Source organism: Babylonia areolata, chromosome 25 (assembly GCF_041734735.1).
Source record: "Babylonia areolata isolate BAREFJ2019XMU chromosome 25, ASM4173473v1, whole genome shotgun sequence".
NCBI lineage: Eukaryota > Metazoa > Mollusca > Gastropoda > Neogastropoda > Buccinidae > Babylonia > Babylonia areolata.
Window position 1 is genome coordinate 28149069 of NC_134900.1, and position 27072 is coordinate 28176140.

Here is a 27072-nt window from a genome sequence, read left to right on the forward strand (position 1 = left end):
ATGTGTTATTTTTGGACTCAGGAGGTCAAAAACTACACAGAAAGATGTGCTACACACAAGTAAACCCGACATGTCCACTTTTCGTCAATTTTGCAGGTTGCGACCTGAAAAAAACACAAAAAAACGTGAAAATTTTGAAAAACCGTTATCTCGGAACTGAGTTGATCCACGTCTATTTATGAGGTATTTTTGGCATCGGGAGGTAAAAAAACTACACAGAAAGATGTGTTACACACATCATCCCGACATGTCCATTTTTCAGTAGCCAATTTTGTAGGCCGCGACCTGAAAAAATACAGTCAGTGAAAATTATAAAAAGCCGATATCTCGTAACTGAGTTGTTGCAGGTCTATTTATGTGTTGGACTCAGGAGGTCAAAAACTATATAGAAAGATGTGCCACACACATCATCCCGACATGTCCACTTCGTCAATTTGGCCGAGACCGCGACCTGAAAAAGTAGTGAAAATTTTGAAAAGCCGATATCTCGGAACTGAGTTAATAATAATAATAATAATAATAATAATAATAATGGATACTTTACAAAAACGCCGCTTTAGTTTGCCAGTTAACATAAAACATTACACTGATCACTGCCAGTTACCTGATACATACACCAAAATGTGACTACACACACACCGTCCACACACAAGCGCGCGCGCGCACACACACACACACACACACACACACACACACCGTGAATGCATAATACATTTTAACATACATATGTATCTAACATCTACCCTACTTGAACACATACGCACACATAGGCAGGCACAAACTTACATAAACACAGGCACACACTATACACATTAATATACATGCATGTAGTTATGTACACACACATATGTATACACACATAGTCAAGCACAGCTAATTGCAAAGGAAGCCATGGACCTGCCACAATTGAACTTATTGCCGTGAGGGAAAAGGCGGTGAGTTTTGAGATGAGATATAAAACCGGCTGAGATTCGAGGGAATCAGAATGACGGAGGTTATCAGGGAGCTTGTTCCACGTCTTTGGCGATTGGAAAAAAAAAAAAAAAAAAAAAAAACGATCTGTGTCCATAGGTCTTACTTCTGACGTGAGGTATCCTGAGAAGTCGAGTATCAGAGGAAGAAAGCCGGAGCTGGCGGGCGAGACTGGGCCGTATAGATATGGAGGACGGTTCAGAAGGATACTTGGGGCCAGATCCGTTGACTGCAGAAAAGGTCAGAGTCGATAGCTTATAGTCTATTCGATCAGAAACGGGCAACCAGTGGAGATACTGAAGGTGAGGAGAAACATGGTCAAATTTAGAAGCTCTACAAATGAGTCTGGCAGCGTCAGTTGACTCGGAGTTCTGGGTAGACTTTGCATATGTCTCAGAACAACCTATCTTATAAAGTCATTGCTCCGTTTACCTGTAGAATAATGATGCCCATTGGACACACACAGGCAGATAGGCAAACACAAACAAAAAGATGATAGGATCTTAGACTTTCGCAGTCTCGCCCTGGGCAAAGCCTCTAGTTACATTTGGGTCGACTAATGTTTATTGTTTGTGCTGTGGTATTAAGACTTTTCAATGTACGTTTGCCATGTTGGAGTGACGTCACAAATAGAAGCTGGCGAAATTGACGTGGCAGCAGTGGAAATCTAGAGAAAACAGGCGAAGCTGTGATAGATTTAATCTGAGTTTCTAGCAGAGCTGCTGACCAGCCTTAGTCGTAGACAAAGATGGGTCTGACAATATCAAATCTTTTCACCAAGCTTTTTGGGAAGAAGCAGATGAGAATTCTGATGGGTGAGTTTTCTCCTCTGTCGCAGTGTTGAAACTGCGGACTTCCTGCCACTCATTGTCTTGACAATCATTTTGATTGTGTGTCGAGCGCAGTTGCTGTTGACCGTTATCACTGTTCAAATATGTTATAGAATTCTGGTTATTTCGAAAGTAACAAAAAAACAGTATGATGTCAAGGAGGATAAGAGCGACCGTACTCAGTAGCGCACGTCTACAGTTGTGGGATCGGTCATGTCATAACGTGAAGATATTTTGTTGATTATTGAAATTAAGATTTAACATCAATGCACGTTTATTCAACGTCGCATTTATTGTAATATTATTGATATTATTTGAATATTGTTATTTGAATGTGTTACCTTAAATAAATGTTTTCTAATCATTGTGGTTCGGTTTTTTTTCTCGTTTTTAACACTACAGCTCTGTTAGTGTTGACTGTTGGTAACGGTGTCAATGGAACTGAAAGTGAAAAATGTTTATGCTACCACTAGCAACATAAACAGAATGTATGTTTTTGTTTGTTTGTTGTTGTTGTTTTTTGGTGTTTTTTTTTTACTGATTATGAAGTTTCTCCGTGTGTTCTGTGTATGTGGATAGGCCCACATATCTTTGACAGGAAAAAACAACTTTGATGTTCATCCATACACATGATAAAATCACAGGCTATATCAGTATCTGGGACTGGACACTAGGGGAGGGTGAGGATTTGTTCCCCATCACAGCATCAGAAGCCTTTCCCTCTGCCACATTAATATAAATGAACATAGATGTTATTGTTTTTCAGAATCTTGAATTTGAACCCAAATTTTGAAAGAAAAAATAAGTGACTGTGACTGTAATTGTAACTGAGTCCAGACTGGTCGCAGATTAGAAAATACTAAGTGTGTTCAAATCTACTTACTGTTGAGTGGTCATTAGTCACACTTACTGTTGAGTGGTCAACAGTCACACTGTTTGGCCTCTATCCCTTCCAGTTCTGAATTACTTTCCAGTCTTTACCAAGAAAGATGCAGTGCCAACCCATTCACTAGCATTCACTCACTCACTGAGACTTGTTGATGGTTACAACAAAGTGAAAAGAGAAAGTTGTGTTTGGTGTTGACCAAGATGAGTTGGACTTGGAGGCCCTTGACACCAAGACAGTGATGATTTATGCCTCTGCTACCTCTTGAGGCAGGGAGTACCAGTCAAGGGTGTTACTTTAAAATTTATGATTATATTAGGTAGAACAGTACACCAGGAAACAGTTTGCCAGTGCATCAGGTTACATTGACTGACTGAGTTTCAACTGTTGATTGTGGTTCCTTCGCTGCCGCACTAGAAATGTTACAAGTTTCTGTTTAGCACTTTAGTCAAAGTTTCACATGATTCATTAGAACTATTTCTTGTGTGTCTACTTCTAATATCAGTTTCCATGGTTGATGTGAATTGATTGGCACTTTTCAGTTCTTCTGCCATTAGAATTAGAAATCTATGTCATGTGAGTATGATATGACTCACATAATAGGTCTTTAACTTTTTTCTTTTCATTTTTTAAATCACTAAATATAATGCCTTGTGTCATGATAGTAATACTTATTAAATCGTGAAGCACAGTTATATATAGATTATGTTTTATAATTTATTACTTATAACAGCATCAGTTTTGGGGGTACTTTCTGCTGGTGAGGGCCCCATTTAAATATATTTTAATAGTTGAACTTAACATAATGATAATCTTTATTACCCATAAACATTAGCTTCTATTAAGTCCAGTTAAAGGCTTTTTCAAGAACTGATATTATAGTTGGCTAGACAGAGACTGAGAGAGTTGAGTGTAAGAAGTGATGGGTGCAATAGCTGATTATTGTTTAAAGTGTTTGGCTTTCAATATGACTGTCCCGGGCTCGAATCTCGGTAATGGCACCTGGTGGATAAAGGGTGGAGATTTTTCGGATCTGTCAGGTCAACATATGTGCAGACCTGCTTGTGCCTGAACCCCCTTCGTGTGTATATGAAAACAGAATATCAAATACGTATTTTGAAGATCCTGCAGTCCATGTCAGGGTTTGGTGGTTTATGGAAACAAGAACATACACAGCATGCACAGCTCGGAAACAAAGTATGGCTGCCTACATGGCAGGGTAAAAATGGTCATACATGTAAAAGCCCACTCATGTACATGTATACAAGTGAATGTGGGATGTGCAGCCCACGAACGAAGAAGAAGAAGAGTGTAAGAAGTACCACAGGACTAAAAATATGACATTGTGGTGAAGGGAGCAGAGTGCAGTGGTGAGCTGTTAGATGATTGTTTACTTCCATGTTCTTTCTCTATTGATGCCAGTGATTCAGTTACACTGGCTACTTTTCCTGGTACTGGTTGCTAAATATCTAATTAATAATTGTTTGTAACTGTACTATGTATTGGCTGGAAATCTCATCATTGTCTTTCCTTCGCTAGCATCTTGAGATAAAATCATAAAGCAAGGTTATTTTTAATACTTTTGAGTTTTCCCAATCACTTTCATTTTCCCGCATTGAATTAATACATTAATACGTAGTTTACCATTGTTCTCTTTCCCCATGATCAGTACGAAATAGCAGTATGGCAAGAACAGTAACACTAAAGATCTACAAAATAAGATCCATGTTTTCTCGGGTAAATAAAAGTTACCCGGAGAATAAGAGACATACTTAGTTGATTATTTAATGCCTTTCATTTGACAGTCAAATGTCCGGTTTCAATTTCAAGGTGTCAGGGCATGTGAACAGATCCATATTAGCTAACCCACAGATATCAGGACCTGCAGTCAGAAAAATAACACCTCAGGAAAGCAGGGAAAAGTACATTATAAAATCATTACTTGAAAGATGTCATTACTGATGTATATTTTATATATGTTTGGATGAAAAAGAATGAAAAGGTTCATTTTCAGATAAACATCTTTTCATTGAAACTAGTATAAGTAATGGGCATATGGTGTGCTTGCATGTGTGTGCATGCTTTGTGCGTGTGCTCAATATATGCTTGTAGGTTTAAGAACAAATAATCTTGTACAGGATTTTTGTTATGTAATACATAGATTTCTCTTTACAAAGAATGTCACAAGTGTCAGGAATAAAGTTAAGATCAATGTGAATTTAAACTGGCTCAGACAGCTATAGAATAACGGAGGTGAGAGAGTCTTAAGAGTTTTGCCAGTCCTTAAAAAGTGTCCTTGTAGTTATACTTTACCTGTAATTGTAGAGCCTTGTAATTGTATTCTGGGAAAGTAATGGAATAGGAACCTCATATTTGCACAGCAACAACATCAGAAGTGTCCAAATACACATTAACATTTATGTCAAAACAGACATTAGCGTTATGGTCTGGAAGTTGAACATATACAGAACTGTATGTATCCCAGACAGTTAACAAAGCATGCTACTTTTGTTTCATTTTCAGTAACTAAAAAAAATGTTGTGTTTGTGGTAGCCACCAAACTTAATCATTTTGATACACTACAGAACATGGGTGGGTGGTAGTGTGAGGATGGGAAAGTGATCCAGTGTGATGTGCCTGTAACATGCATTGTGAAGAGATGTGTGTTGTTGCCAGTGATGTCTGTTTAATGTGCCTTTAGTCACCAAGTCCGTGTATTGCATGCAGTTTGTGCTCTGTTGGGGTTGGAAACAGGTGTGTGTGACTGTGTCAATGAGACTGATGGGTTGGGAACCTTTTCGCTTTCACTGCATTAAGTTTAGATATATATATATATATATATATATATTGTAAATGATAAAAAAGAGAAATTGATATGGCTGACTCTGGATTGGTGCATGGTAAATTAAGTGAATTTTACAAATGTTAGACCTGTATTTTAAAAAAAATGACTGCTTAAGATTAAATAAAAAATTAATTGGTTTTTTGTTGTTGTTGTTGTTGTTTGTTGTTGTTTTCAGAAAAAGGTTTCATTCTGTCTAAACCATAGGGCTTGATGTGATGCAATAAAAAAACTTCTGAAGTAAGTTGCTATTCTGGAGAGTCCTGTATCAAAATTTAATCTCAGAGAATGTATTATAAATCAAGAGAAATAATCATATATTTTGACTGTTCCAACCTTCAGCCAGTAACTAGTCAGGCATTTATCTGTCGCCAATCTTCACAATCGAGAACAATGTCAGCCGGAGTCTTCTGCATCTGTTAGTCACATGCCGAAAATGAAGTGAGAAAAAAAAAGATCAGGATCACATGCAAGGAAAATCATGTATTGATTCTTCCTTGTACTGTTGTATTTGTACAAGTTTCCGTTCTGTGCCTTGGTAAAGTTGGTTGTCGACATCTTACTGATCTTTGTCACTGTTGGTGTCAGTGTGTGCCACCTTGAGTGCTTTCCTTTGTGTGTACCACTGTCAGTCATTAGATGAGTGGTGTTTTTTGTTGTCATACATTGTGTATTTTGTTCCCCTTCAATAACTGCTATTTTAATTGCAGTGGGTTTGGATGCTGCTGGTAAAACGACCATCCTGTACAAGCTCAAACTGGGAGAGATTGTGACAACAATCCCAACTATTGGTAGGAATGTGTTTTACTTTTAGTTTTTTGTTGTTGGTTTTTTGTTGTTGTTTTTTTGTTGCGGTTTTTTTGTTTTTCAGCTAGAATACATTTGCTACTCAAAGGGGATTCTGCTATTGTGTATCATATTTTGTTCACATTTCATTTAGTAAATTAGTGTTTTAACAAGCAGCATAGATACTGACAGCAACATCTTTCGTTTCATTAGTTTTGTTTTTCAGAATACAGAGAATGTGTCAGCTGTGTTTCAGTTCATTGCAAAATCCATAACTTGGCATAAGATACTTGGATATTTAGTTTACAACTTTGCAACAGACTACGTGTCACCAAATGTCATCAGATATTCCCAAATGCTGTGAACCTGCCCATGACTGGATTTTGTCTAACACAGTGGCTGTGCTTGTCAGCCAGTGTATGGTTTTTGGTTTCTGTGTGCTGTCTTTCCCCTGTCCATTGTAATATGCCAGAGGCAAAACGTAGAAAGGCTGGCACAGCTGTGCACTTGTTGATTGTTGTCAGCTCGGCTTACATTACATGTGTAACTGATGGATTTACTGTGTGAGTCACTCATTTGCTGGTGCACAGTCTGAGTGATAATTTACACTTTTAGATGGTACATTTAGTTCACAGAATGGTACAGGGCGTGCAGGAATTAAGCACACTGGTTTAATATGCTTTGCAAGCAGTATATCTATTTTATTCAATGACATTTTTACATACTTCACGATACAATGGATGCACACAATTACATGCACACATGTACAAACACACAAAAGAAGAAAAAAATATAAACTAGGTAAATTTGTTTTTTAGGGGGAGGGGGGGGAGGTGTTCAGTGATGAAAAGCAAGAAAAAGACATTTCAATCATATGTTGATTATCATGTTGATACATGTTGCCAATGATGTTTTAAGTACTATAATCAGAATCTACTTATAGAAGATGATAAAGGTGTTAAGTAATAACATGTATACCACTGGTTTGTTGCTTTTCATAACTGAACAAGGGTATAAACAGGAAAGAAAGGGAGACAAGGGTTTTATGTGAGCAGATTTTTGTTGCAATACCATTTGTTAGAAAATTCAGTTAATTTGATGTTTTAACAATGGTATGCTTTTACACTAATAGTAATACACAATAACTGAATAAGAAAATGCCTGTCTTTTATATATATATATATATATATATTTTTATATATATATATAGAGAGAGAGAGAGAGAGAGCTCCAATACCTTTACTTCTTTTGAAAAAAACATTTTTTTGTGTTATCTGTTGTATTAATTTATTTTGATGGAAATGTGGGACATTTTAAAAATTATATTTGAAATTGAAGTATGCATATTTGAAATATGCTTGTTTTTGTTGTTTTCAATGAAAGGTTTCAATGTGGAGACAGTGGAATACAAGAACATCAGTTTCACTGTGTGGGATGTGGGCGGTCAGGACAAAATTAGACCTTTGTGGCGCCACTACTTCCAGAACACACAGGTACAGGTTTTGATGTTGTTGCTTCTTTATCTTTCGTGTGCAGTCAAAAGATATCTGTGAAATAACCACCTCACCCCAATTCCTCCTTGTTTTTCTTGCTTTTTAGGGGGGTGTTGGGTGGGGTAGGGGTTGTTTTTTGTTTGTTGTCTTTTTGATGAATCGTAAAGCTACTGTTTGGCATTCTAGTGTGTCTGCCTGAAAACAGTTATTTTTTTATGTGAGGGGTAGGGGTAAAGGTCCTAGTAGTTAGTTACATATTTGGCTCATGTGTAAATAAAGTGAGTCAATGTGATAACCCTGATTCGTTTGTCCATGTTTTTGTGTTTATGTGTGCTGAACTTTGTAGTTTCATTTTCTCAGTCTCAGTCATTACTTTTTCTACGCCAGATTTAGCTTTATGTTTAACATAGAAGAAAACAGTTTTTTACACACATTCCAATTCTTTTTTTCTTAAATTTTTTTTTTTTTTTTTTTTTTTTTAAATCGGCATGAAGAGGAATTTCATGTGAGGTATAAAAGCTTTGCCTCGTGGGGCAGTTTCATGGAAATATTCCTCTTTTGTTCTTTCATTCTTTCTATCTGTGGAATGTTTACATTTGTCAATCATGCTTCGTCTATTTTATTTATTCATCTGTTTCACTTTGGTTTGGGGTTTTTTGTGTTATTTTAAAAAAAATTTGAGAAGTCAGAAATGTGAAGATGTTTGGAATTAATCTGGATTTTTAATGTGAGTGTGTGTGTGTGTGTGCAGGGTTTGATCTTTGTGGTTGACAGCAATGACAGAGAGAGAATAGAGGAAGCCAGGGAGGAAATGAACAAAATGGTAAGTATCTGGAAAGGGGAAAGCGTCTGGGAATATGTGACATTGGTTTCAGCAGGAGATTGCAACTTAAGTTGAAATTATTCTGTGAGTGTGGAGCAGATATTGTGAGTTGTGTTATGCCTCAGTTTCTTTTATGTTGTGTTAATACAAGAGTGTGATTGTCCATACATCTGTCACATGCACAGTGTGGGGAAAAAATTAGAATATGTAAGGGCTGTCTGACTAAACGGTTGAGTAAACTAATTCACTTTCAATCACCCAAAGCACAGACAACAGTACATGCAAGTGCAGCACCCACAATTATTATTCAAATTATCTTTCTAAACACTTTCAGACACATTCCACACTTTATGTATGTATGTACCACACACCACGCACCAATTCTCATGCACTCAGTAATCACTTGGTTAAACCCGTCCAAGTATTAAAAAAAAAAGAATGCTGGTTCGATTCCCATGTCAAGGGAACAAAGCAAGCTCACCCTGAGTGACAGCTTGTGGCTTCTAAGAGCCTGCTTACACCACTGTCTTGTGGCTTTTTAAGGCATACTCACACCACTCAGTCGTTGGGCCACACACCCACCAAGACCGCTACAATGCACACCCTGTGTTCATTGTACACAGCAGTACTGTCAACACCAGTTAAAGTAATTTCAGCCTCTCAAAATTTTATAATAAAGGCTCTGACACACAAGAATCCCACAAATAGGTTTATAAATTTACAGCACACACGCCATCTATACACTTTAAAAGATCAGAAATAATAATCAAATCAGAAATAAAACATATTCAGGTAACACATCCGAACTCCATACAAGTTCTAACAGATATTAGAATGATCCATTCTGTCCAGGCTCACTTGGAGCACCACAATTAATTGTCCAAGCCACACACAGCCTAATAATTTCAGACTCAGTACAAGTCCGGTTCCTTGTTCTTCCTTAGACTTAGGGAAGTGTCTCCACATAAAAAATATTGGCCTAAATAATGCCTCACATTAAATTGAAGCCACGCTCAGAGGAAAAAGGAGAGGAGAGGGAGAAGGGGAAGAAGCTGACCTGATACAGAGAGAAACAAAGGTTGTCTCTGCCCTTATCAAACTCAGTCACTACTGGCTGGGTTCGAAACTGGATTCTCAATCAAAATCTGATCATTTTGATTCACCACACATTTTCCATTCTAACTTGGTGAATTCTGAAATAAAAACAACCAAAAGTAGAAATGATAAACTTTGTTCAATCATTGAACTCGTTTAGAAAACAAAAGTTTTCTTATGTGATCCATAGCACCAAAAATATTTTAAGTTCACTTACCAAATCAGCTGGCAGTTCACAACCTTGACAGGTGGAGGCAATGACTTTTGTCAACAGACGATCTCAACACACTGTGCTCTAAAATTACAAAAAGAGAGAGACCTAAACTTTTTTAGCCGAACTCGCACTACAAACTAATACAAATTCTCATGCAACTCATAGCTTGGTCGCTGTGTTGACATGGGCGAAAGCCACACATCAAGATCAAAACTTTCTAAAACATTGCTTCTTGACATCACATATGTACTTACTGTTTCAGTTCTAATTTCAGTTGCGTTCTGATTTCCTGCACACACACATTTGCTGAAAAACTTATTTAATTAAACATACTTAATCGTGAGCCACTAGTGCAGACTCCGGCAGGGGTCTGATTCCTGTCCTGTGCAAACTACTACCTGCCTATGCGGAGAAAACAAAAGTTGCTACGGCCGATAACCTCCCGAAGTAAGTTACCTCCCCTGTGCATCCCTGACTAGCGCCCTCTTTTTCCAGCAGCCATCTTGACTCCTGATCCTGTGCTCTTCATACGGCTAAGTTTTTTCATATTTGTATCTGTCTGTCTATTCGTTGACACTCCTGTTTTGTATCTGTTGAAGACTTGTATCAGGTCACAAACTTACTTAGCTTGTTTGGCCAATCAAGCTAAAATTATGGTGCAATCTCAATCGTAAGGTTAACAAGTGGGGAACTCATGCAGATGTTGGAATGGTCAACATTAGAGGCTTGTCTTGGATTTATGTGTATGAATGTGATTTTGCATAATTTTCTTTTCCTTCCACTAGGTGCATGCTGGCCACCGGCCTTTGGTTTATCATCTCATCCCATTGACTAGCATCTAGGCCATCATCACTTGAGGTCTATTGGAGATAAAGAAAATACTGGCGAGTGTGGGATTTGAACCAATGTGCTCATAATCTCTCACTTCTTAGGTAGATTTGTTATCACTAGGTCACCACTCCACACTATTTTTCTTTCATTTCGTTTTTTTGTGTGTTTCTAGCTACAGGAGGATGAGCTACGGGATGCCAAACTGCTGGTGTTTGCCAACAAGCAGGACATGCCTCAAGCCTTGCCGGCAAGCGAATTACAGGAAAAACTTGGCTTGCAGCATCTGCGAAACAGGACGGTAAGAGGGTGACCTGAATGGATAGTAAGGTATTCAGTTTGAAACCATACCTCTGTGGTCACTCTTTGGTGCCACATTTGTGCATGTGCACACACACACACGCACATTTTTGCACTTTTGTTTTGTCTCTGTGACTGTCTCTCCTCCCTCTCTGTCTCTCTCTGTCTTTCTGTTCATATGGGGCAATGGCCTTAATTGAATAAACCATCTTGAATCTGTCTCTCTGTCTCTCTCTCTGTGACTGTCTCTCTCTCTCTCTCTCTTTCTCTCTTTCTCCTCTGGTTGGCCTGATTCTGTCACTGAACCTTGGCTTCTTTCTGTCCCTGGTCAAAGAGAGGGAATTGAAATGAAAGGGAGGATAAATGTGTTTCCACAATCTTGTTTGGCAGCTTCAGAATTCCTCTTTCAACATGTATCACCAAAGATGTCAATTTTTGACAATAAAAGATGTCAATTTTTGACAATAAGAAAGTAAATGTAAGAGAGGAAGAGGGAGGAAAGATGAATGGTCAAAGCCACTCTGATTAATAGTTCTAGGGGTGCAAGTTGTCCGGCATATGCCAGAAATCCGGCACAGAATATCTTGACTTTGGGTAGTTTCCGGCATGGAGAAATTTTGTTTTGGTAGTTTCTGGCATACATACAATACATTTGTGTGGCATGGTCTTTCTCTGATTTCTCTGTCATGGTTATGTTCAATGATGTCATTTTGTATGTGACGAAACTTGAACTAAAGATAAGTACTCAAATTCATTTGTCAAAACCAGTGTGTTGTTTACTTGCTTGTGCATCAATGTTTTGAAAACTATGGGAGAAAAACGCATTGCCTCACTCTCTGGTCATTTAGCGATGGAAAGTGCGTTCACCAAACTTACTTTGTGACAGCATGATATTGATAAAATCTTTTAAACGAAAAATAACCAGAATACTGAGTCCCAGACCTGACAGCACTTCCTTTCTCAGGGAAATTTTATCACTCACGGTTGCACTTGATACTGCGCTTCCGCATGCATGGTGGGGAAAAAAAGACACTCCCATCGTAGCGTGTGTGTGTGTGCACACACACGCACATACACACGTGAAAAAAGAAAAACGGGTTGTTTTACGATCGTTTATTGGCAACACCTCTTGAAGACCCCTGGATACCTTTCCTGAGATTTGTGCAAATCCGTAGAGAAAAAAAAGTGGGGGTGGGGAGTATGAAATTAAAATGTGATTATGCCAACAACGGCTGTTGCAAAACTACTGCCGTTTATCTCAAAGATGAAATCAGGGGGTTGGTGGGGGGGCCTTGGGGAGTTTAAGCATGAGTGCACACACGCACACAAAATCACAAAGTTACATGCTCGCAGCCATGGTTGCTCACACACGCACGCACACACACATGCTCACGGGCGTGATCACCATCACCATCTCTGCTTCAACCCTTGGGCTGCAAACTCACTTTTCTCAACAATCACTTTGCAGCAATTGTGACAAAAACTTTGTAACTTTGGCTTTGAGTCTGTTTTTTAAATTATGTCGGCAAGGATGCGGCAATACCTTTCATGGCTGCAGTTTTAGTGTAAGTTATTTAGATCCGAACCCCCGAAAACGGAGTGTGGCTGCCTACATGGCGGGGTGAAAACGGTCATACACGTAAGGGCCCACTCGTGTGCATACGAGTGAACATGGGAGTTGCAGCCCATGAACGCAGAAGAAGAAGAAGATCCAGGAATTATAGCCAGAGTACGAAAGATTCATTTGCATCACTTGCATGAAATAATTACTAATGTTCAAAGCGCCGCTTGTCTCTCATTTGGACATCGGTTCACAGGCCTACCTAATATATTTCAATTCATCCGTAGTTTCTATAATCCAAGCCCCCAGACTACGGCACTACGGCTGAGTAAAGAAAAAATACAACTTTGCTGACTGTGAAACCCAGCACAGACACACACACACACACACACACACACACACACACACACACACACACACACACACACACAGAGCAAATACCAAGAAGCGCCACATATATTTGTCACTGAAGATAAACTTTCGTAGCATTTGACGTCAGTACGTTTTTTTGGTGTATTGTGGTGATTATGTCAGTCTATGATGCGGCTACACTTCAAAGCTGCAGTATACACTGTTTAGATAGGGATCTATAGCTGACGTGCCGTAGATCAGTTTGTCTGCTTTACTTGCATGTAGTAATATGTTTTGTTCAAACGCGCATGCGGCCACTGTCGTTTGGATGTCGGTTCATTTCACTATTGCCTTTGTTTTTGATCAGTCATACACACGTGTGCACACATACACTGACAGACTTCACACATAAACAGATAGACACAAACGCATAGATTTACACACAAATTTTACCATTGCTTACATACCTACACAGACGCACACGCAAAAACATGTACATGCGCGTGCACACACACACACATGCACATGCACACACTATCCACACACTTAAACAGGTGTATACACACACACACATGCACGCGCATGCGTGCACGCAGTGACAAACACCACACGAAGTAATACACAGATGACACACATACACACATTTTACCATTGCTCACATACATACACAGATGTGTGCACACATACATGCACACACACACACACAGAGGCTTGCGTTGAAAACAATTCATGAGCACCCACACACACGTACATGTACGCGCTTGCGCATGGTCACATACGCACACACATACACACATGTGCACGCACGCAACACACATTCCTTCAGGCACTTTCTTTCCTCAATACCTCCGGCTTTGCATGAAGTATTGCTTATGGACTGTTGATAGTAACACTTGCATATTTTTCTTTGCGATAAGATACAGAATTGTATTATTGTTTTCATGACAAAAATAATATGATTTGTCTTTTGCTTTGATTAAAACTGTAATTGACGTTTGTTTTACTCTGATGTTTTATACTTTTTTTCCTCCATTATTAGATCTTTTACTATGCTGGATACTGCAGTCATCATACTTAAGGCCCATCCTTTGAGAATGTTCAGTATGGGTGCCAGATCTTGTTGTTTAAAATTCTGTTTTAGTGTTCATGGGTAAAAATCCCTCCTTTTTTGCCTGCTTCTTGATTTTCTCAGAATTCACCATTATTCTCCCCCAAATAAAAGTCTTTAGAAAATATAATAGTACGGTAATCGTTTTCGAGCTTGATGCTCTGTTTTGTTGAGCCTGCGTATTATTTTCAAGGTTTGGTCTGGACAGAAAAAAAAAAATTCAGGCTTGAGTAGGTCTCTGCTTGCACCCCTGTAATTCAAAGTATTTGCAGAACATTACTTTCCAAGCAACCTTTATTCGGTGTGGAATAGTGGATAGACAGCCCTTCTCGAAAGGAAAGGTCTCTGAATTGAGTCACAAAATTATTTTCTGACGCCATGCCCTGATGGGCAAGCATCACAGTCGTGACAATGTCAAACTGGTGCAACTGCAAGTTATAGCTCGTAAGTTTGCTTTGTTTGCCAGATTTTTTGTGGCTGACACAGTACTACACAAACCTGGAATGGCCCTTTTTCTTCCTCATCATAGGTTTGGAACTGTGATCAGGTTGGAGATCTATACGATCAGTTGATATACTGGAAGTCTCATGCTGCATGCACTTGGTGTATCTGGAAAAGAGGAGCCCTAGTGTTTGACAGCTCTGCCTTGGGAGTTGCTGTCTGAAGATTTACCCAGAAAAAAATAGTTTAAAAAAGCAAGACAGAATGACACAAATTCTTGTCCGAAACAGTTTTAGCAGAAAATATTCTGCAAAACTGAAAGGTCCAAGGGAAAATTGTGATTGGTAAGGGGGATGGAGGGCAGGTGAACAGACTATTAGTGGGGTTAAAAAAAAAAGAAAAAAAGATCTGGTCTTAAATTTTTTTTAAAAGAAGAAAAGAAAATTTCCAATCTTTTCACATTTTCCATTCCGTTTGCAGGCCTTAATCTCCGAAATGATTTGTTGTTGTTTTATAAAGTGCTCTGTCAGGACATAATGCTACTTCATTGTTGGTATTCCCATATGTTTTGCTGGGCTCTTATGTCGATATGTTGTTTTTTTTGCAGTGGTTTTTACAGGCCACCTGCGCCACTCAAGGGACTGGTCTGTATGAGGGGCTGGACTGGCTCTCCACTGAACTATCCAAGTCTTCTTGAGGGCTTTCGCTGCCCCGTTGCTTCACTGGCCTGTCATTTAGATCATCATCATTATCTTGGTTTTACTCTTGTCTACGTTCTTAGTTCAGTAAGGGTCCTGTTGTCTTGTGCAGATGCTCTAGTGAGATTAATGAGACTTATGAAGCATGATTGTGTCATGTTGTGTTGTTGAACATTTTAAGGATTAGAATTTTATCTTTCTTCCCCACTCCCTGGCATTGCTTTTCTGTTGATACTTTGCCCTCTGACCCTTTGCCCTCTGACCCTTCTTGCCCCACTCTCACCTCCATCCTGACCCCCCATCACGGTCTTAAATTAGGACTGAGTAGCCAGTTATCCTCTCTTCAAGAGGCTCATGTCTGGTTGGAGTTTTTTTTTCAGCCTGCTAGGAAAAGACCACCATTCACTATCTTCAGTAGTGGTGACCCAGGTGTAGATCATTGCTGTGTTAACAGCTTTTTTTTTTTCTTCTCGGTAGGTGTAGATATTGCCCAGTGTTTCATGCAATTTGGACCAATCATTTCTGCTTGAAAGGGAACTTCATTGATGTTTTTAACCATGTCATTCTGACAGTTGGTGTTATTCATCTGTTTTGGTAAGTTTAAAGGTATTTGTTGTGTCAGATCATTGGAAAATGTCATTGGCTCGAAAATTTCCTTTTCTTGTATCATGTACAGTAAGTAGTCTAAGCATGGCTGACATGATGTGTCATGGATTTTATTTCTACCATAATGGTTTATTGGGTTGGTTGTACGTGTATGTGTACATGAGTGACAGTATTTAATGGTAAATAAACAGTTTTTCATTTTTTTAGGTGACTGCATCTCACAAGAACTGACAAAATGTTTTTGAAATGTTCTTATAGGTGATATGGTCAGTTTTCTTCATAATATTTGTAAACAATCAAGCTGAAAAATGATGAAGAATGTTTCCCCCAACCCCAAAATAAACTGATCCCAATCCTTAGGATTCTCACAATAAACCATTATGTTTTTATTTTTTTAAATTTTGTTTGTTATTTTTTATTTAATTTTTTATTTATTTGTTATTTTTTATTTAATTTTTTTTTTTTTATGATATACTATCATCCATTGCTATTGTGGTTGATCCAGTAGCAAAGTCATTTCAAAATAAATCCATAGATATCCATAGATTAATTGGTTCAGGTAAGTCAATTACTTTAGAAGCAATTAAAAACCATGTGTGAAGTTGTCAGTTAAAGATTGTGGTGCGTGTGAAATATTGTTTACCAGATACCTTTTCAGTTGATAATTGTTGTGAGATGCTGATCCATATAAGCGCGCTGTTGCTAGTTGAAAGCTGGTGCAGTTTTCCAAACATCCATCATTTGTGTGAGGAAGCCTTTGTCCCAACAGGGAGTGGTGCATGTCGCATGTCGCGATGCCTGGATGCTGTGGATGGTTCATGAAGAGTGTGGGACATATTTTGCTGTGGTTGTGTCTGTCTGTGAATTGTGCTAGTGGGTTGTTGTTTGTTGGTTTGTTTTTTGGCATTTGTTTTTTTTTGTTTTTTTCTCCAGAAGTGATTCTGCTCATCAGCTTTTCTGTGACTTGATATTAAAACACACATCATCCATTCAGTTACTGTAACCCATCGAGCTCTTGCTATCAGCTGTCGGCACTCAACAGAGTCAACTGTTTCTGATGTGTACAAGGCCTGACAAGTACATTGGGTCTATGTGTGGGTCAGGCATCTGCTTCCTTCTCTTTTTTGGTTTTGATTTTATTATTTATTTATTCAAAAGCAGATGTGGCGTAGGGTATACGGATTAGTCTGCATGCTTTGAAGCCTCCTTGAAAGTGAAACTGAATGTGCTCAGAATGTTCAGACACTATTCTGCCTGTTCACTATCATTAATTTTTTTTTCTGTCACATTTGTTCTTGCGGGAGAGGGTTGATTTTAAACTGTTTGAATTATTTATTTATTCCAAATTGCTCTGAGATTTCTTGGTTCTGCTGAGGTATCTGTCAGGAACAAAAAGAAAACTGAAAAGAGTCGGAGAATTATCAGAAGACTTGCACCAGCTTCTGCTTGACACGCTTTGAAGACCCATGACAATCACAGAACCCTCTTTGTTTAGAAGTTCAAATTTTTATTTAACTTCGGTGTTTTGAAAGCATCACAGTTGTCTCTCTTGTTGGCCACGGTGTCACTGCTGTCTCTTGGAACACCAGCTTCAGTGTTGGATGCTCTTTGTTCACTCGCTATCTTCTCTGGCCTGGGTTGCATGAGGCGATCTTTGCAGCGCTTAGTCTGTTAATCTTTAAGAATGTTCCCAGCTCCATGGTAAATTCCTTAGGAACATTCTCAACTCGAGGCAAACCTGGTGCTGCTAAGTTCACTCATGCAACCCACCCCTGGTATTGATTAGATGGAGGAACATGAAAATTTAGTTTCATATCAACAATGTCAAAACAGCTGACAGTTGAACATTCAGTCTGTCCATGGTCAGCTGGATAGTTCGAGATAGAAACTTTTTTTTTTTTTTTTGTTTTTTTTTAACTTTCTGTGAGTTTTAAAAACAACAACTGAACTTGCATAAATTTCAAGTTATCATTAATGATGGAAGAACATGTAAAAGAGGGGGAAAAAATCCTTGAATTTTGAATATTGTATCAGCATTGGTCGTTTCATACAATCCATGTGTTATTGTATTAAAACATCTTTCATTTCCACAGTTTTTGTGTTTTCATGTATTGGATTGCATGAGGGGATTTGGCTTTGGTTCCTCATTTTAGTTGTTTGTACTGGTATTGCACACTTATGTGTAAGTATCAAATATCAAGAAGGTTTTGATTGTTCATGTACGATGCACTGTCAGAATATTTGTATAAAGAGACTTGTACAAATAAAGTGACATGGTAAATCTCTGTTATTCTGTGAGTGTTGTTTGTGAGAGGGTGTTGTGTGATTTTTGTGCAGGTTTTATTGGTTGGCTTCATTTATAAAAATGTAATTGTGCACTCTCATTTATTTTGTGCAGATAAGTGGTTATTATTAACAAACAGGAAGACTTGAATGCGAGTTAGTGAAATGATTTGTGATCCAGAATAGCATTCCACATAAGCATGCCATGGTAAATTGATAGTCTTTGATTGAAAGATCATGTGTTGAAACCCTGTGAGAAGTATATGGGAACTTCAGTATGCTTAGCTAGATTCTGTCGGCATCCTGAAGCATACAAGACCACCACCAGAGATCTCCACTGTGCTTACCATGTGCTATTTAGCTAACTTTCCCCAGGTAAAGCTATTCTTTTTCAGTTCGTTTTCAGCCATGGTCGTCCTTGCACACTCTTTCCATCTAGTGGAAATGCATCTGGTGGTGTTTGAAGGATGTCTTTCCAGTGTTTAGTTTTGGTGCCAGTCCTGCAGATTTTCCAGGGTGACACAAAAGCGTGCCCAGGGTGGAGTGCTGTTGGCTCTCTTGGGAAGACTTGGACTACACAGTGCAGACAATACAGTCCAGTGTCATGCACTTTATGGATGTGTCTGAGGGGAGCTGTGCATCCCTTTGGCCTGACTGACACCAGAATACCTTTTAAATCCTACATGCAGGGGATTTGTGACATTGATAAAATCCCCCAATCTTCAAACCTCCCCATCCCGTTTTTTTTTGTTTCACCTCCAAATAACAGCAACACAATACACCTCTTTTAGACAAAAGTTTCTGAAATCTTTAAGGATGAAAGCCATTAGGATGTTCAACTCATCCACTGTGCTGTCAGTCCCTGTGACCAGTGAGTCTGCAACTTTCTTTTTGGCTCATTTTTCACTGTGTGGTCAGAATCAGCTGCTGGAAAAGGAAAATCCACCAATTTAATGAACAAAAAAATATAGTTCCTTAACAATGTCACACTGATGAGGGACATGGTGTTTAATCATGAATTTGGACTGACTGAGCACGTTGGGTTACACTGCTGGTCAGGCATCTGCTTGGCAGTTGTGTAGCATACATGGAGATGTGGTGTAGCATACATGGATTTGTCTGAATGCAGTGACATGCATCCTTGAGCAATTGTACTGAACTGAACTGATTGGATCCCCCACTCCCTCCCCACCCCACCGCCTCAAGGAAGCATCTCTCCATCAGTTGTGTAATGTTTTATTCCCTGTTCAACAGCTCTCCTATTACACATAGAGCTGGTCATGAGTCACCAGGTCAGCTTGACTGCAGTTAACTGTGCTATTATGTCATATTTTATTGTTATTATTAATAACTTCTACAGAGACAACCATCAGTCAGACCAAACTGGAGGCACCCTTACACAATTTAACAAGGGAGTTCATTTGCACAACAGACTGCCTACTTGGATTGAGATGACTGACAGTTACCTTATTCTTTTCATACGCCATTCAGTTGGGCTAAAATCATGTGCGCACATACACATTTATAATACAGCAGATTTTCTTAAAGAATTTTGCCAGTGAAATCCTAATTTTTGCTGTGGTTTCTTTAATGTGCGTGAAGTGCATGCTGCACATGAGACTTTGGTTTAGCGTCTCGCCTGAAGTCCAGACTACCACTAAAGGTCTAGTGAAGTGGGGGAGAATATTGGTGTGTGGGATTCAGTCCGGTATGCTCAGATTCTTTTCCTTCCTTTGTGGATGTGTTACCACTCAGCCACTGTTCCACTTTTTGGTGCTGTTTGGAGAGCTCTGCCAGCCAGATCAAATTCAAAGTGGTTGGCCTACACTCTTTCCACCTCCTCCTCCAAGCAACACAATATGCTGAACACCATTACTCTCCTCATGTAAAACAGTCAAGCTGTGAACAAATTGAAACTGCCTTTTCATGACTGAAGCAATTCTAGATTAATAGAATGAAGCCACCTTTACATCACTGAAGCAATTCTGGATGAATAGAAAGAAGCTACCTTTTAATGACTGAAGCAATTCTGGATGAACAGACTGAAGTCACCTTTTAATGACTGAAGCAATTCTGGATGAACTGATTGAAGCCACCTTTTAATGACTGAAGCAATTCTGGATAAACAGAAAGAAGCTACCTTTGAATGAATGCAGCAGTTCTGGATCTATTGTGTGTATAAACAAAGATTACCTCTTTTTTTTTAACTGATAAAGTGAGGGTAGAGGAGTAAGGAAGGGAGGTACCTATGAATGGGTGAGAATTATCCTTGATGTCAAAATTAAATAGGAGAGAGAAAGATGAAAAAAAAAGGGACAAGTGGGACCTTGTTTGCATTCCTGATACTGATTATTAACCCTATCTCTGTCTCAAGTTTCTTTTGTATTTTTCTGTGTGACAGAAAACTTACATGTGAAACAAAATTATACATTGAACTACATAAAATATGGCTTTTTTTTAGGGGGGCCTGGAGGTGGTGGTGGGGGTGTGGGTGATGGGTGTATCACTGTATGGTGGATAGCATTAACCTTCGCCGGACGGTGCTATTGACTATACACGGAAGACGGTGTGGGTCCGTGTGGACCCATGTCCCTCAAAGAGGGAAAATCATGTCCACCCTTCCACAGACGGTGTGGGTCCATGTGGACCCATGGCCGCCATAGAAGGAAATTTTGTGTTCATCCCTCCGAAGACGGTGTGGGTCCAGGTGGACCCATGTCTATAAAGAGGGTAATTCTAATCCGATTTTGGCGAAGTTCTCAAAATACTGCTCCATCCTGCAACAATGGCGGACAGTGGCGCTTATGCTTCCATCACAGCAGAATTTGTGTGTTAGTGTGTGTGTGTGTGAGAGAGAGGCATGCCTACCGTTACTGAGGGCCCGTATTTGTCCCGGAAAATTGGTAGAATTGAAACGGTGTCCCGGAAATACGGATGTTTGCTGCATGTCCCGGAAAATTAAAAAAATCCGACCGTAACATTTTTTCCCCTAAGTATTGAGTGGGTACAAGTGTACCCATAGATGGCTTTCTGACCATTGCCGAAGACACTTCTTTAAGACTTATGGAAACATGGGTGCAACTCTTCCGCGGTCCTGAGACTGATTTTAGGTTTTGGTCAAAAACGGAACGTCCATTTTCTGGAAGAAAAAAGGAGGAGGAAGAAAAACCCCCACGAGTTCGTGTTATCTAATTGATGGCCAGTGAGACCTGTCTGTAGTCAGTCCAAGAGAGCAATGTACTGAATGGCTGTGCCCACCTTACTCCCTCCCCAATCTTCCTCCACCTCCACCTCACCCTTCCACTGCCACTGGCAGAGCTGTCAAAATCAATGCAGCGCTATTCTGGTCCCTTCACTACCCCCCTCCCCTCCTGTACTTTGACTGCTCAGTCTCTCTCTCTCTCTCTCTCACTCTCCTCTCACCTCTCACTCCCCCTCATCTCAGTGTGAAGGTCCTGTGTGCTGATAAAAAGAAAAAGAAAAGAAAACAGCCAGAAATAAGCATTCTGTGGAATTATATTCATAAGTGAAATCTAGTCAACACAAACATGACCTCAATTTTCCTCCTGTCCTTCTGATCCCCTCACTTGGCTACATCCCTCACTCCTCTTGCTCTTGTTTCCCACCACCAGACACCACCTCCCTTATGCATACTTGCCCTCCGCTCTCTCTGAGTCTCTGCCACCAATGGTGAGAGAGGGGTGGGGGTGGATAAAACCACACAGTCAATGAGTGTGACAAAATTGGCACTGAGCCAGGACAGTGACCACTTGCTCTGGCTGAGAATCCCTGACTGTTGAAATTGATATGACCAGTCACATACCCACCCCCACCTCCCTCCAGTCATCCCCCTTCCCCATTTCTTTCCTCAAACCAGCACACAAGTCTGTCAGCGGAACAGACACTACAGCAGCAGAGACCAGATGGTCAGTTATATCGGTACAGTACAAACTTGTGTGATAAGTACATTTTCCTTGTAAACACACACACACACACACACACACACACACACAGAGGAGAGGTCCTCCCAAACCTCTTAAAAATCAATTATTTCGTTTTCTGGTAGGAGTTGAGCTGGCCCTGGATGGTCAGCTGGGCCACACTGAAATCAATAGTACTAATAGTGATGATATCAATTTAATGTGAAATCTGCAATAGATAAATAATACAGGTGTATATGAGGGACTTGAATCACAGCCTTGGACATGATTGCATGATGTCACAGATCTTCAGGAAGGAACACTCTGAGAAGTAGCCGTTCATAAAGCCGGGGAGGAAAAGAGACGCGTATGTGTTTTGCGACATCAGTCAGACTGATGACAGATGTATGTTTGCTGAGATGTTCCTGAAAATTTAACCCTGTCCCAGATTCTAATGTGTGTTGTTCCTGAAAAGCAAATTTGGGGGTAGGCATGCCTGGTGTGTGTGTGTGTGTGTGTGTGTGTGTGTGTGTGTGTGTGTGTGTGTGTAAACTGTATGTGTATATGTTGCATGTCTGTATGTGTGACACTAAGGAATGTTACCTGAAATGCAGACTATATTTCTAAGGCAATTAGGCTTCAAGCAGCAAGAAAAAAGAAACATAAAAATACAAGCAAGATCAAAACATCAAGAACACCAAGCAGTAGTAAGAAACACACACACACACAAAAGAACTCAACAAGCAAGAATCATGTTAGGTCATGACATTATGTAAGAGCCAAATACCATATCTTTACTGCATTTGGAAAAGCTGAAGAACATGTATGCATTTTAGAATTCCCATGATCTGACAAGTTCAGCGTTTTTACTTTGAGCACGCACAGGAAGGGCAAAGAATTTGCATGTGGTCGGGACAAACATGCTGACTGCATTTCTGGCACCTCTGTCTCACTTTTCGATCAGCCTTCCATGAGCAGAAAAAGCAGCGTGCTTTCTTGCGCTGTGTGGGGGCAGCTTCACTTGATGTTCCAGGATCAGAACTGGCTTGCCTCTTGTGCAATGTGCTGGCAGCTTCACCTGATCTTACTGTCTCAGACTTGTCTTGCCTGACCGTTTTTGCTCTTGGCATTTTGTGCCCTTCTGACTCAAACTCAATCCCCTTGATTGAACGTTTCATCAGATCAAGAGTGCCCCGGTGCATGTTTGTGTGCATGAGACGGCGCTTCATGTGTGGCAACATCAGGCTTTTACTGATGCATTGGATGAATGCACTCCGTGCATCTTTCTTTGCAAGAGAATCATCTTCAAATTTGATTGACCAGACACAGCGTGCAGCCACTGTAGCAAGATCAATGATGTTGGCAAACATGACAAATGGCCAGCGTTTGGAAATTCTTTTTGAGGTATAAGCATGGGCAAGCTTATCCAGAGAGTCTACGGCCCCCTTTGTCTCATTTTAAAAAAGAACAATCTCAGGCTTCTGCTTGGGGGCCCCTGGCTTCACCATCCCTTCGTCATGCATTGAGCTGTGGAGAACGGTGTTCTTCCTTCTCTTCCCCTGGTAATTAACAAGGGTGATAGTCTTATTGTAAGCAAACTCGCTGCCGTGAAGTGGGAGAATTCTGTTGCTTTTGAAAGGGTAGGGTAGAAACCTTTTTTCGGATCTGACTGTCCCTACGACTGTCGGGCCATTGTTTTGGGTTCCAGGGACCTGACTAGGGGGACGCTTGAAAATGTTCTTAGACGGCGTCTTTCCTTTTCCGGTCACTGGAACTTTGCTCCATCTTGTTCCGTCCTTTGCTGTATATGTGTTGGAATCTGGTGGCACTTCTTGCTCCTCACCTGACTGAGAAAAGACTTCTTCTTCATCTTTTTCGAAATCTGGTTCATCATCACTAGGGGACTCCGCATCAGGCTCAGGTGGAAGAAATTCTTCGTCACTAGTCATCGCCACTTTCTTGTTCGTGGTCCTGGGAACTGGCAATCCGTGTTCTTTGCTCATCTGGGGTAACCAAAAAAAGAAGAGATAGGTACAATATAGTCAGATATGATTCCATAAATTTGCAGTTATGTTTTACACACACACACACACACACACACACACACACACACACACACACACACACACACACACACACACCGTCCCTGTCATCGAAAAAACCCGGGCAACATTGTAAGCATTCGGTACTAAAAATGACAAGCAACAAAAATCCAGACTCATGTAAGCACTTGTAAACAATTAACCCATAAACACTAGAGCACCAAAACAGAGAGAGTGAGTACACCTCTGTGATTGTATTCTTCAAGCCTTTTTACGTTATTGATTAGTTTTGGCTAGCTTTGAGATGCAACTTGAACTGAGACAGAGACAGATACAAACCATAGATACAAGCCATTTCTGCACTCCCCAAACCCCCGCCCCATCAACTTTATTTCCCCTAATAAATAGTCAAGTGGTTTAAATTCTAACTCAAAATGTTGATATACTCACCAAAATTACGATCTTCCTCTACGTCAGCGCAGGTGACAAGTGCTTCAAAAATGTTGGGTCTGTCCATGACGGTATCAGAGTGACTGTCCAGCCTCCATGAGAGATACTCGTAGCAAGGAGAGAACGTGGGAAAAACCCACCGCTTCATCAGAACTTGTTACTTTCAGAAGTGCCAGTATCGGTTTCAGTTTCTCTCTCCAGCATGCAAAGAGGGGGTCCTACAGACCTCCCCATTGTCGCCCTCTGTAGCCAAGGGTTACAATTTTCCTTCTTTGCGAGCCATGGGTCCACACGGACCCACACCGTTTGCGGAAGGGTAAACACAGTTTTCTTTCTTTGCGAGCCATGGGTCCACACGGACCCAGGCCGTCTGCGGAGGGGTGAACACAGTTTTCCCTCTTTGCGAGCCATGGGTCCACACGGACCCACACCGTCATCAGTGACTAGTTAAAATGTCACCTTTAATTACTTTTTGAAATTTTGACCCATATTTTCGAAATTTTAGGACAAGGAGGGGATTTGTGTGTTTGGAGCATATCTAAAATTTCATTGAAAAACATCTATAAATATACGAGATATCCGGGCATTTAAAGACCCTTCTGGGTCCACATGGACCCACACCGTCCGGCGAAGGTTAACAAACCCGATGGATATAAAGCATTAGAAAATGGGGAATAAGAACAGGCCAGTGTGAATATGTCTGTCTGTATTGCTACTTGAAGTTTGTGCCTGCCCTGTTTTATTTGTTAGATTTTGTGCAGCTTATGATATTTTTGCACATTTCTGCACATATTTTTGTATGATGGCACTGTAATCGACGTATCAAGTTGATAAATGGGTGATCCTATGCATCAATAAACTTGAGATATTTCTATGAACGCACTTCATGTTAGCATTCGTTTCAGGAGCAAGATGGCAGAATGGTTAAGACGCTCATCTGCCAATACGCGTGTTGTCTGTTGTGGTTGGTGTCTGTGGGGCGGGGTCTGGTTTCAGTTCGTGGAATCCTGGTCTCGTCCTTTCTCTGGACATGTTGTCCTCAGTCTGGCAAGATTCTCCAGAAATCCACTTGATTAGGTACACAGATATGGGAGCGTGTGGATACTCCCCACAAAGGCTGGCATTTCGTCGCGTTGCTCTGGATTTTAATACATAGCTCAAGAGGCCAAGGACTGACACTGCAACAGGGGTTAAAATTCAAATTGTTTTGGGTGCAAAAGCGCGTTGGGTTATGCTGCTGGTCAGGCAGCTGCTTAGCGGATGTTGTGTAGCGTATTTGCATTTGACTGAACGCAGTGACGCCTCATTTAGAAACTGAACTGAACTGACTGGGGTATTTTCAGGCAAAAAGAGTAACGCACGCGAAAACTGTTCACCTTCGTCCCACTGATCTAAATATAGATCTACCTATTTTTAGATCAGCGTCTTCCTCCTCCTCTTTTCTCGTTTAATTTAACGCATTTTACAATCAAATGATAATTTCTATGATATTGTTAAACTCTTTGTTTAAAAAAGCAAAGCTATTCACATTTTTAATGACTTTCAGCCGCTTCTATTTCTGTTCTCGTGTGATTTCGGTATTCCCCGTGAACGTACAAAGTGGTTGCTAGCTTCAACAAATATGGCTGCTCCCGCGGCGGTGTCACAAGATCAGAAATAGTTTTAAAAAAACAAACATATTGCATGCTCTGTGCAGACCAGTAATAATGGCTGCGTCACTCAAGGGGCTTTCGCCCGAGATGCGAAAGTATTTGCGGGTCAATAAACTTCCGGACATTTATGAGGTAAGACACGCAAAACCTTCAATTTTTGCATTGTCCCGAAATTGTAAAATATGTAAATAATTGTCGTTGACGGTCTTATAACATTATTCCAACATTATGACATAAACAGAACAAACAAACAAAGAATAAGATAACTGATCACTCAAAAAAGAAGAGACATAAGGCAAGTTTTACCAAAGTAATTGTGTAACATTTCATTGACTTCCAATGTAGATAATCTTGAAATTATGCAGAGCAATATCGCTATATGTGTATAATGAACCAAACGTTCCCTGCGCTTTATGTTCTATTTACATCGTTCTGTATATTCAATGTTGGTGCTTTATTAAACAGTCATTTCACTGATTTCTTTTCAATGATAAATCAGATTTTCCTTTTATGACCTTTTCTTTCAATGTTTCATCTCTGATCTAGCATCATGTGCTTAAGAGCACACATACTCAAACAGACATACACACAAGAAAACACACACACACACACACACACACACACACACACACACACACACACACACACACAAGCTAGTAAGTGGAGCAGACATGAAGGATGGAGAGGTAAGGAGAGTCTTGTGTGTATATAAATATATTGTGCATACATGTGTATCTGTGTGTGTATGTACATGTGTGTGTGTGTGTGTGTGTGTGAGTGCGCATAATGCAGAAAAAGTGCTATGAACATACATGCATGGAAAGGTTGGTTGTTGTTTTTTTTGATAATCAGTTTTATTTCTGTTCAGTTTGGATCATTCCCACATGTATA

The 27072-nt window shown here is 40.0% G+C and overlaps 2 protein-coding genes across 3 annotated transcripts in view; both read left to right on the forward strand.

Moving 5' to 3' along the window:
• Positions 1 to 1590: 1590 nt before the first annotated feature.
• Positions 1591 to 18119, forward strand: LOC143299374 (ADP-ribosylation factor 5). Its single transcript, XM_076612527.1, has 6 exons — positions 1591 to 1787; positions 6241 to 6321; positions 7700 to 7809; positions 8561 to 8632; positions 10945 to 11070; positions 15138 to 18119. The coding sequence occupies exons 1-6, from the start codon at positions 1721 to 1723 to the stop codon at positions 15225 to 15227; spliced, it is 546 nt and encodes a 181-aa protein (XP_076468642.1). The 5' UTR covers positions 1591 to 1720; the 3' UTR covers positions 15228 to 18119.
• An 8026-nt stretch (positions 18120 to 26145) lies between these two features.
• The window catches only part of LOC143299727 (F-box and leucine-rich repeat protein 13-like), a 60296-nt gene continuing 59369 nt past the window's right edge, over positions 26146 to 27072 (forward strand). For both annotated transcript variants that reach the window (XM_076613107.1, XM_076613108.1), the window contains exon 1: positions 26146 to 26313. In XM_076613107.1, the coding sequence (XP_076469222.1) occupies positions 26236 to 26313 (78 nt within the window). In that variant the 5' untranslated portion in view covers positions 26146 to 26235. The remainder of the gene's footprint in view (positions 26314 to 27072) is intronic.